A 10,672-nucleotide genomic window follows, 5' to 3' on the forward strand; every position below is an offset into this window, starting at 1 on the left:
AATGTGCCAAAACAACTTTTGCATTTCTTCATTACCTTATCAATCAAATAACGTATACTAAAACCATCTTCAGAGTATCGCTGATTTTTCTACGCCAACAACACGTTCAAAGTCTTTTGGAAATCATATGCGTTCGCGGCGAGAGCTTCAACTACCAGTTCGCGGGGGAAACCCATCGCGCAGAGCTAAGCAGCAAGTAAGCCATCACCCCATACATAGAAAAAAAAATGAAGCACACCTTTTTTACATCCTCGATATCATCCGCCTGGGCACCACTTGGTCGTCTCTCGGGCATGGGAGGTCGAAGTGCTTGCTGTTGAGGGGGAGAACCGGGGGGAGGGGCGTATTCTTGAGTCTGGGCAGAGCTATTGAGGACGTCAGAACTTGTGAATCACCCCAGAAAACCTTACAACTCACGAAGAAGGCTCAAAGTCATTACCGAAAGCATCATCAAATGACAACCCTCCTTGTTGAGTTCCCTGAGAAGCTTGGGTATCAAAGGCATCACCAAAACCCGAAGCTCCCTGTTGATTCTGATATTGCTGCTCCTGAGGGTTACCTGCCCTTTTTGCCGACGAACCGAATCCCCACTCATCATACAATCCACTAGGCTTCGGCTGAGGGCTCACCATCTCATAGCTCTTGTTGCCACTAGAATTCTCCGATCCGTTGCCTGCAGATAACTCTTCAGGCTTTTCAAACTCATCGTCAAAAGTGGCAAACTCATCATCGAAACCAGCAGACGGAGGCGCTCCTCCAGCAATGGCCGTGGATTGCTGAACAGCCGCCACGGGGATACCAGACTCGACCTGAGCGGGGGGGAGGTCGGAAAAGTCAAAGTCGTCTTCATCAAACGAAGCAGTCTTGGGATGAGCCTGAGAGGCAGCAGTAGAAGGGGCATCAATATACGAAGCACCTTGAGTGGTGGCAATGTTGCCTGGAGCGGCATTGACGTTGGCTACCATGGGCGCACCGAAGGGATCAAACTCTTCTCCAGGGTTGACACCGCCCGCAGTAGCCACAACTGGAGAGACGGTCTCGGATTCTGTAGCAGGCGCGGAAGGCGCGGAAGGCGCAGGGGCAGCGGGGTTGGCGACAACGGCAGAAGAGGCAGAAGCGGTCTTGGAAGGAGGTGGGGGCGCACTTCGTCGGACCTTGGGCTGAGTGTCTTCGGTAACAGTCATAAAGCCCGCAATGGGTGGGGCGAGGGCCGCAGCTGCACCTGCTGAAGTAGGCGAGGGCTCTTGTTCAATAGGTGATGACACAGACGACTCCGCGCCCTTTGTTCCGTACCCCTTTCGAGGCCTCTCTAGATCTTCGGGCCCTTCGTCTTCATCGCTCGACTCTCCGACATTCACTCCTTGCACTTGCTGCCGTGAGTGCTCGTATCCTCCCTGCTGCTCTGGCTCGGGCTCGGGCTCTGGCTTGAATTCATGAGCCAAAGCACTTCCGACACCTACACCCACTCCGCCACCGGCCACTGCTGCTGCGGCACCAACCCCTGCGAGACCGGGTGTCGATCCTCTGGAGGAAGGCACACCGGACGATCCTTCCTCACGGGAGCGGTATTCACCAGGGATATCGGCCATGGGCGTTATCGGCTCACTCTCCGGCGCGATAGTCGCTTGGGTAGAGAAAGTCCGCTCGGCGTCTGGTCGTTCAGAGAGGCTAACAGGGAGTTCGGACTTGGGGATGCCGCTGGGAATACCTTGGTTGGGAGAGAGTGTAGGTTCCTGAGGATGCTGCTCGAACTGAGGGGGAGTTTCAGCAGGAGAATCAAACTCGGCAAAGGCACTATCAAAGTCGGTAGGGGCCTTGTTCGCTTCTTGCTCGGCACCGGCTACAGCCTTCTCAGCAGGCGCGGTGGTGGCAGTCGTGGTCGTTCCGGTTGCCCCAAAGGAATCACCAAATCCTTCTTCAAAGTCGTTGAACCCCCCCTCCTGAGACCCGGCAGCTTGTCCCTGTTGTTCGGAGAAGCCGTCGGTCTGGGGAATAGCGGGCGCGCCGAATGGATCGGTAGGGATTCCGTTATTGTTTTCAGCACCGGCGGTACTGGCGATAGTAGTGCCAGGGACTTGAGGAGCACCAAAGGGATCAAGCTCTTCTTGCTGAGCGATAGGGGTCTTCTCATCTTCCCCCGCGAATCCGAACCCGCCTGAAGGCGCTCCGAACGGATCTTGCTCTTGCTCTTGCTCTTGTTGCCCCTCACCCTCACCTGCGGTAATAGGACCAACCTCTTGCTCAGCGACATCTCGCTCCGTGTTGAGGTTATCCTCCTCCACAGCCCTAGAAGCCGCACCATCAGCCACTTCTACAGAGGTAGGCGCGGCAGACGGAGAAGAGGTGTCGAGGTGAGGATCGTGCTCGGGTTCATCCGTCACGGCGTGTTTCGCAGTCTCGTACAGCCCCGCCGCACCTGCGGCCACAGCCCCGGCAGCAGCTGTGGCTGCTGCACCGACACTCCCGAATGCGGAACCCGTTGTCTCTGCGATACCGCCGAAAGGAGAGCCGGGTGAGAGAGACCTGTCGGTCGATTCTTCGGCGGCCGAGGCGGGGGCGGATACTGCTTGTGGAGGAGTTTGGCCGGTGGGCGTTGATACGTTGGACGGCGAGCCCGCGGTGGCGGCGGTAGAGGAGGGTACCTGCGCCTGAGAGGTGGATCTTCCACTGGCCAAGAAGCGGTCAAAGGGGTTGTTTGACCTGTTTGACATACCGGTAGCTGCGGGGCTGAGTGCTTGTGGGGTAGGGGGCAGGGCGATACCAGCTGCAAAAATTCCTGTCGATTGTGGAGAGAGTGCCCTAGTTTGCTGCTGCTGTTGCTGGGCCTGGTTTTTTTCATGCTGTACCAAAAACGCCTTGTCCTCTTCAATCTCCTTCTCTACCCCCTTCATTTCCGCCTGGACCTCGTCCCTCGCGCCTTCGGCTGTACTAACCTGCTTCTTCGCAATACTCACCATCCCCTTTTGCTGCCTCGCTTCCTTTCTCAACTTTTCGAGGACGAGCACCAGCCCTTGCTTTTCATCATCGACTTCCTTCATCCGCCTTTGGAGAGAACGGACTTCCTCCTTGTCGTGCAAGAGCGATTGTTCGAGTTCGGTTTTTTCTGACTGGAGGGCAGAAAGGTCGGAGGAGGCGGTGATCAAGTCTGAATTCAACTTTTTCACCTTGGCCTGTTGTTCTCCAACCCTGGTCCTGAGGTCAGCGACCGCCCTCAGTTCGGTCTGATGCTTCTCCCTCGCGGCGGCCAACTTGCCCTCGAGCTCTTCCAACTGCTGCTTGGAAGACTTGTCGCTTCCCTCGAGCTCGGTCCGTTGGCTGGACAGATCGGTGATGGAACGTGTGGTTTGAGCGAGTTGGTTTTGCTTGTTGCCCAGTTCGGCAGAGTGGTCGGGGACGGGTGTCGAGCTGGTTTCGGCATCGTCGCTTAGCAAGTCGCCGCCCCGAGAAGCGGGAGCGGGAGCAGCAGCAGGGGCAGGGCTGGCAGAGAAGGGGGACGCAAAAGCGGATCCTTGGAAGGAAGATGGTTGTTGGCCGGTAGGAGCGGGAGAGAGTGCCGACGTGGCGTGAGACGCTTGGCGACGCGAGGGCGGAGGTGGGGGTTGCGGGAGGAATGGTGTTTGGGGAGCCTGTGGCTGGGGCTGTTGTGAGAGGCTACGAGCGGGGAGAGCTGGGGGTTGCGCCGGAGCGGAAGCTGGGGCAGGAGCAGGAGTGCGGGTAGACGCTTGAGCCTGAGCGGGAGCTTGAGGCGCAGGGCTTGCGGCTTTAGACGCCGGTGGTTCATCTGCAAAGAGGTCGAAAAGATCCTTTGTCGCACTACTTTGCAGCACCTCTTGCTTCCCTGGCCCATATTCCTCCCTGAGAGACGGCGGGACAAGGCTGACGGGAAGAGATGCGGGGATCTCCTGGCCGGAGAGTTTGACGTTGATCAGGTGCATGGCGACGGCAAATTCGTCACGGGTGAGTTTACCTTCTTTGCGGATGTCCGCGAGGTCCCTACAAAGGGATGAGCGTGGGCGGGGATAGAAAGGTTATCAAGAGACGCTTACCAGATGTTCGCCAAGGTGGCTTCATCCAACTGACTCTGGAGCATGAACGGTACAGCCACATCACCATCAATCACACCTTTATTCTGCGGATCCAACTGTGAAAAGAACCCGTCGCTCGTGGCCTTGGCTTGGGGAGTAACGTCCCATTGGGTGCTCGTGATAGACATTTGCCTAGATGGTGGGGCGTACGCCGAGCTGGCGGTGAATGACCTCGCAGGGGGGACAGGCGCGCTCGTGCCACCGATACTGCCACCTGTACCTTGCTGTTGCAAGGGAGCAACGGCGCCACCAGCGTACTGCTGCCTCAGCGGGCTAGCAGGGCCGGTATTGTTCCTCACCACGGGGCTGACTGGCGCTGGAGGCGGGGGTGGCCGGCCGCCGGAAGCAGTCTCGTACACGCCAGGAGGAAGAACGGCGGGCAGAACGAGCGCGGGGTTTGCCATGCAGCTCTGGATGAGGTGCATGCCAATGATAAAGTCGGTCAGATCCAGAGAGCCTCGTCCTTGCGTATCGGCCAAGTTCCTACGACAGCAAGTTAGGGCTTATCGGTTTGATATCTGCTGCGACAGCTACTTGCCAGATCTGTCCGAGCTTTTCATAGCTCAGTCCACTCTTGATGAAAATGTCCCGCGCCTTGTCGCCGGTGATCAAGCCGTTGGCAGGTCCGGCACCGGCAAAGAGCCTGGTGAATTTTGCTCGGTCGGTCGGTATGAGTTGGGCCAGGGCGGATCCGGTGGTGTGCGCCGAGAGCGGCTGGGCCGTGGGCTGGGCGGCGACGGGCGGTTTGGGACCCTGGTCAAATGCGGCGAGCGGCCCGGCTGCATTGTCAGCTAGGCATCCGGCCGAGGTCGACTCACGCATCGCAAGCAAGGATTCCTCGACACTCGTGGCGCCGCCCTTCTGAAGCCAGCCAATCAAGCGGGCGGCCTTGTACCATCCATCTCGAGTGAGGAATCCGTTGTTGTCGGGGTCGGCGATGGCCCATATCTCTCCGAGGGCGGTGGTGGAGAGGTTGGAGGATGTGAGGAAGGGGTATGCGTCCTGGCCGGGGAGGATGCCGGTCTGGAGATGTCAGGGGGGGCATGGCTTGTGCGCACTCACGTTGTCCTTGTCTACAAACGCAAACAGCTGGTCGTAGTACTGCGTCTCCTGCGGGGCTGGCTGTGAGCGGGCACCGTGCGCGGGGGACTTACAGTATGCGGGGGCCATAGTGGTGCGTGGGGATGTACACCGTCCAGCAGCGATACATAACTCGGCGACGTCACCGCGTCCACAGCGGATTACGTACAGCCTCCACCCATGATTACGTACAGCCTCCATTAGCAGGATTACGTACAGCCTCCACCCCTTCAGCGACTTTAGAAACTCTCTGATGAACATCTGTACCAACGCTGCGATGACCACCCTCTCCCCCGGCGTATCCACGTGGGCCGCCCCCACGTGGTTCCGGTCCTTCTACAGCACGTTCCCCCTCGTTGTCCACCCGCAGGACGACGAGCTCGAGTGGAAAGCCCACGCGCGCGGGCTCCCCCCGCAGTCCGCCGTCCTCTGGATCCACCCGTCGTCCGCGCACCCCCACCCCCACCGCCGCCCGTGGCTCTCCGCCAACCCCTCCTCCCTCCGCACCCAGCTCCTCTTCCTCCTCCGCCATACTGCTTCCCAGCCGCCTGTCGTCTTTAAGGAATGGCCCAATGAGTCGTCTGCCCCGAACGGCACGTTGCCGGCACTGCATATCCCGAGCCAGGAGAGGTTGCTGTCCACAGACGAAATAAGGGGCTGGCTGGAAGGTACTTATCCACTCGACGGGAGGCACAGAGAGTGGGTCGACGCTCTTGTTTTTGTGTATGCGTTGCAACTAACATCCGGCCAGATGGCAAGGGCTTGCATCACAAGAAAGCTACGACAAAGCCCTCGCCCTTTCCCAACTCATCCTCACCCACCTCCTCCCCGCATACCTCGCCTCCCTCCCCCCTCCGTCCTCTTCCCGAATCCCTTTCCACCTCCATTTCCCAGTCCCGCCTCCTCTCTATGCAGGCCTCACCACCCCTCTTCCCGCAAGTCTCACGGGCGACAGGCGCGATATCGATATAGACGACGTCCTGAGAAAGGGACAGGAGGCCGTAGATGTTGTGGATGGTTTGTTGCGAGACGATGGATGGGCGCTGGGAGCAAAGAGGCCGACAAGTCTGGATGCGCTCGTGGCTTCGCACCTGTATGTGCTTTTCACGCTGCCAGAGGATTCGTTTTTAAGAGGAGCTGTGCAAGGGAAACAGGGAGTGGAAAAGTATATCGAGAGAGTCCTGGACTATGCCGAGAGCAGAAGGGTGTAAGCGTACATGTCGTGATATGGAGACTGCATTTTTCATTTCTGTCTTTCTAGTCACTGTGTAAACCCTTCGTCGTAATCCTCATCCGCGTAATCATAAATTGGATCCACAGCCCAACTTGAAGTTGGATAATTGTTCACATTCGATTTGGCTATGGTCGTACAGTCTGTACCCGAGGTATAACTATAAACGCAGTAGGTACAGAGGAATATAGCGCGCCGCAAGGATTAGCATTCGCGTGCGACTCTCTCCTTGATGCATTTAGGAGGGGCGGATTGTGCGGACGGAGAAGAAGACGCCGGTCCGCGCCGACAGTCCAATTCAGGGACAAGTGACGTGTTTAGTAAAATAAATTCCCGTTTGGGTAATTTTGCCGGGGTGTCAGAAAAAGAGGGAGGAGGGGTCGGCGTCGAGGACAGGCGCGTCCTTCCCAGAGCACCGGCATTTCTCACTCGCGTTCATTTTCTTCCTTCCTCCTCCCTCCCTTCCTACCAGCTTATTTCTTCCTGTGCCGGTCCTCGACCATACTATCCTTACTCACTTTTGCCACCCACAATAACAGCACAGCCATCGCCACCGCGCCGCACCGTCCGCCTACAGCGACAGTTACTACGGCAAGGCCAATCACTACGCGTCTTGAGCAGCTCTTTCATCCCGTCCGCTTTATCGGGCTTTCAACCTTTCCTCCCTCTCTTCCTCTTTGACGGCACCGCGTCTATCACACGGACCGGGACATCCATATAGACATACAAAACGCGTCTGCTATACTGGAGCACGACTCTTCTGCCCAGTATGTTTTCAGCCCGTCATTTTTTTTGCCGCTCCACTATTCGACGCGTCTCTACTAGAAAGCTGATCAGTCTTTTCCTCTTTAGATACCATCTGCTCCAGTTTACAGCCCCGCTGGACGGGAAGAGTAACACCGCCTATTTACAACCTCGAGCAAAATTTTCGCCAAATGTCGCGTCCTACGAGCTCGGACTCTCAACATTCTGGCAGCATGTCCTCCCATAATGTCATTCAGAATGACATGTAAGTCTTCGACGCGTCTTTCCGTCCTCCACTCACCTTTTAGCTCACCATACTCTTTAGCACCCATGAAAATAGCTTCATGACAACTCCCACGTCCGCATCTTATCAAACTCAAGTCTATTATGCCGACCCTTACGCGCACGCGTCATTCCAACAGTACCAATCGGGCGCGTATGGTGGAGAGATGCGAGAGCATATGATCACGCCGTACGGTGGACATCAGGTGGCTCAAGGAAGGATTGCGATGCCGATGCACGGCCAGCCGTTGCATCGCTCGCCCAATGGCGCGTACGAGGAGTTTGAGTTCACGCCCTTTGTGCCAGAAGAGGAGACCACGCCGTATCTGCAGGTACCTGAGAGGTATCACGCCATGGTCCAGTCGCCCAGCACGACTATGGGCCAATTCGCCCATCCGCTGTCACCTGTTGACCAGATGACAATGGACCAGCAACATCATTTTCGGCAAACTAACTCGTTGGGCTCTCAACCTCAACAGTTCATCGTTCAAACCGGCCGCCCACAACGACCCAAGCTCCAGACTAGCCAATCTATGATCGTATCCACGCGACCCAGTACCCAAACTTCTATGCAGCGACCAGGGATGACGCGACACGCATCTCTTCGGGGCACGACGCGCCCTGATAGTCCGTATGTGGCCGGAGACGTTTTTGATCACGTCCCTGGGCATCTGGAAGAATCGCCAATTTACCAGCCAATCCCTCCTCAGGATCCGTCTTGGGAGCTTTCTGCGTTTGAACCTAATGTAAGCAAAAAATTGGTTTTAAAACAGACACGCGCTAATAACTTGCTCTAGTATGCCAACGGCCAGGGTATCTCCCCCGCTCGTGCTCTGGGTCCCGCGCCTCCGCAGCCGCAACGTTTCTCTCCACGCCACGACGAGTTGATGGTCACCCCTCAGGCGAACAAGATTGCGTACTCTGAACACCCTCCGTCATCCGCCATTTCCACTGCTGCGTCTACATCCTCCAGCTTTTCAGTCACTATGAAGCATCAACGACGCGAATTTGACAGTAGCGATGATGAGCAAGAAGGTCGTACGCGTAAACCATTGCCTTCGCGCACGGTCAAGACGCGTCAAGAAGAAAAGCTTCCCCCGCCGCCTCTCCCTCTCCCCACGCGTCCTCCAAAGGCGTCCAGTGCACGGGCGCCCGTCAAGCCTGCAAAGGTTGCCGAAGACCCCGGCGTCGAAGGTGTACCTCCAGGGCCAAGATCACACGAACGGCCTGGTCCATCTTTTGCTTGCATCATCGGTCAAGCCATTTTATCATGCAAGGCTGGTGGCCTTTCGCTCGAGCACATTTACCGATATGTAGAGACAGCTTATCCCTACTTCAAATCTGGCGATAACGCGTGGCGCAACTCGGTCCGACATAATCTATCTATCCACAAGATGTTTGAGACGATTCCGCGAACTGAAAAATTCCCTCCTGGTAAGGGTGGTATTTGGATTATTCACGAGGATGAAAAGTGCCACTGGCCAGCGCAGGACAAATTTATCAAAAATTTTCCTCCTGGTCACCCTCATCACGACGTGTGTCGCCAGACGTTGCATGAGAGGCAAAAGGAAAAGGATGCTATGGAGAAGGCCGCGAGGGAAGGGAGGGTGTATGTACCCAAGAAGGGAAAGAAGAGAAGAAAGCAAATGTTGAAAGAAGAATTGGAGGCTGAAGTGGCTAAGCGATTAGTCATGGGAAATTCGGGAGCTGTGACTAGCGAGCAAAAGGTTGAGGAAGAAAAGGAACAGACACCCGAGCCTGTCGAACAAGAGACTATTAGCGAAGAGCCTGTTGTTACCGAGCCTGAAGCTCGACCAGCTCCCGAGCCTGAGCCTACTGCCGAAACCGAAGGTGCCTCCAAACCCCAAACCAAAAAGAACACACCCATGCCACCTCCCGCTGCCAAGCTTGGAAAGTGGGCCTTGCCTCCGCCTCCTGTAGATCCCAAAGGAAAAAGGAAACACGCAGAGTCTGAAGATGATCCCCTCTTCTCCACCTCCAAGCGCGTCCGTATGGCTGAGCCTCTTGCCCCTATCCATCCATTCCCCCAAGAAACTGTACCGGGCAAGGCTGAAAAGTATGACGCCTCATTCGTCACTCCTGAAAGGGAAAGGCCCATCCCTAATGGTAGTAAACTCTTATCAAGCGCGAGTGATTTCAAGACACCCGCCCTTGTCCAATCATCTTCATCACCAGGATCTCCACCTATGCCTGCCACCGTTACCCGTCCAACCCACCACCCCAGCAGTCTGCAACAGGCATGGACACATGACGACATGTCACAAACCCCTCCTCGCGATTCATCACCTGCTAGACCGATGCTTGATGCGGCATTTGATTTGAAGCCCAAGTCTTTACGTACAAAGCAAGTCGCGCAGGAGGATGAATTCCCACATTCTCACACTCACCTCGCTTCCCCTCCACATCCTCGTGGGCCTCCCAAAACACCTGTTACCCGCTCTTCGGCGGCAGCAGACAAAACTCAGACTCCCCGCTTACATCATCGCAAAACACCAAGCATGTCGACCGTCACCCCTGTCGTCTTCCGAGATAGCCCTGGTCTTCCGCCACCAACGTCGAGTGCTTTACTCTCTACACCCATGTGGGAGATTGGTGGCTGCTTGGATAGGCTGAAGGACCATTTTGCGCCTTCACCCACATCCAGTATTCACCCGATCCGGTCACCTGCCCCGCCAACAAGTCCTACGAGGTATGCGATGATGTTGATGGACACTGGCAGTTCTCCGAGAAAAGGAAAGAGTGCAAGCTAAGCGATGAACGACCGCTCGTCTGTTTGGCGAGTAGAGAGACATGTGATTGAAGAATGGGCGATGGACAAGGATTGTCATGATTTCTTTTTTTTTCTCGTTTTTGACGTTTATATATCATGACCCCATAATATACATGGCTAGATACCAGTTTTGCGTTTCTTTTCCATAGTGACTAATTTGTAGCTTAGCGTGCGTACTCAGCGTTACATACGAGTACATCCAATCTTTTCATCTCTTGAGCAATTCACTCCATTACCACCCATTTCGCCCTCAAGAATATAGTTTAGCAATTCGATTATGTTGTTGATTTTTTGTCGATTGCCAGACCTGGCCACTATGCATAGAGTCTTATGTGAAATCACTGCGCCACTTGCTTCGTTTAGCTCTAATCATATTTGTGGCAAATGCATGAAAAACAACTACTATAATGAAGCCCTAATGAAACCCTCCAAACCGCCGTTGACCCATAATTCTTGCAC

The 10,672-nt window shown here is 55.7% G+C and overlaps 4 protein-coding genes across 4 annotated transcripts in view; 2 read left to right on the forward strand and 2 right to left on the reverse strand.

Annotated features, from left to right (window-relative positions):
- Positions 1-89: 89 nt before the first annotated feature.
- CNBK2880 (hypothetical protein) lies at positions 90-5,255 on the reverse strand (the record flags this gene model as incomplete). Its single annotated transcript, XM_767824.1, has 7 exons — positions 90-185; positions 239-365; positions 418-3,993; positions 4,047-4,568; positions 4,658-4,838; positions 4,904-5,108; positions 5,148-5,255. 7 exons carry the CDS (start codon positions 5,253-5,255, stop codon positions 90-92), a joined length of 4,815 nt encoding a protein of 1,604 aa, XP_772917.1.
- A 187-nt stretch (positions 5,256-5,442) lies between these two features.
- Positions 5,443-6,376, forward strand: CNBK2890 (hypothetical protein; the record flags this gene model as incomplete). The annotated part of the gene is made up of 2 exons (XM_767825.1): positions 5,443-5,864; positions 5,917-6,376. The coding sequence occupies 2 exons, from the start codon at positions 5,443-5,445 to the stop codon at positions 6,374-6,376; spliced, it is 882 nt and encodes a 293-aa protein (XP_772918.1).
- A 955-nt stretch (positions 6,377-7,331) lies between these two features.
- On the forward strand, positions 7,332-10,193 carry CNBK2900 (hypothetical protein; the record flags this gene model as incomplete). Its single annotated transcript, XM_767826.1, has 3 exons — positions 7,332-7,405; positions 7,466-8,168; positions 8,220-10,193. The coding sequence occupies 3 exons, from the start codon at positions 7,332-7,334 to the stop codon at positions 10,191-10,193; spliced, it is 2,751 nt and encodes a 916-aa protein (XP_772919.1).
- A 422-nt stretch (positions 10,194-10,615) lies between these two features.
- Positions 10,616-10,672, reverse strand: part of CNBK2910 (hypothetical protein) — a gene marked incomplete at both ends in the record, with an annotated part of 2,350 nt that continues 2,293 nt past the window's right edge. The window contains one exon of the mRNA XM_767827.1: positions 10,616-10,672. This exon is cut by the window's right edge and continues 437 nt beyond it. Coding sequence (XP_772920.1) covers positions 10,616-10,672 — 57 coding nt within the window.

This window comes from Cryptococcus neoformans, chromosome 11, assembly GCF_000149385.1.
Source record: "Cryptococcus neoformans var. neoformans B-3501A chromosome 11, whole genome shotgun sequence".
NCBI classification, from domain to species: Eukaryota; Fungi; Basidiomycota; class Tremellomycetes; order Tremellales; family Cryptococcaceae; genus Cryptococcus; species Cryptococcus deneoformans.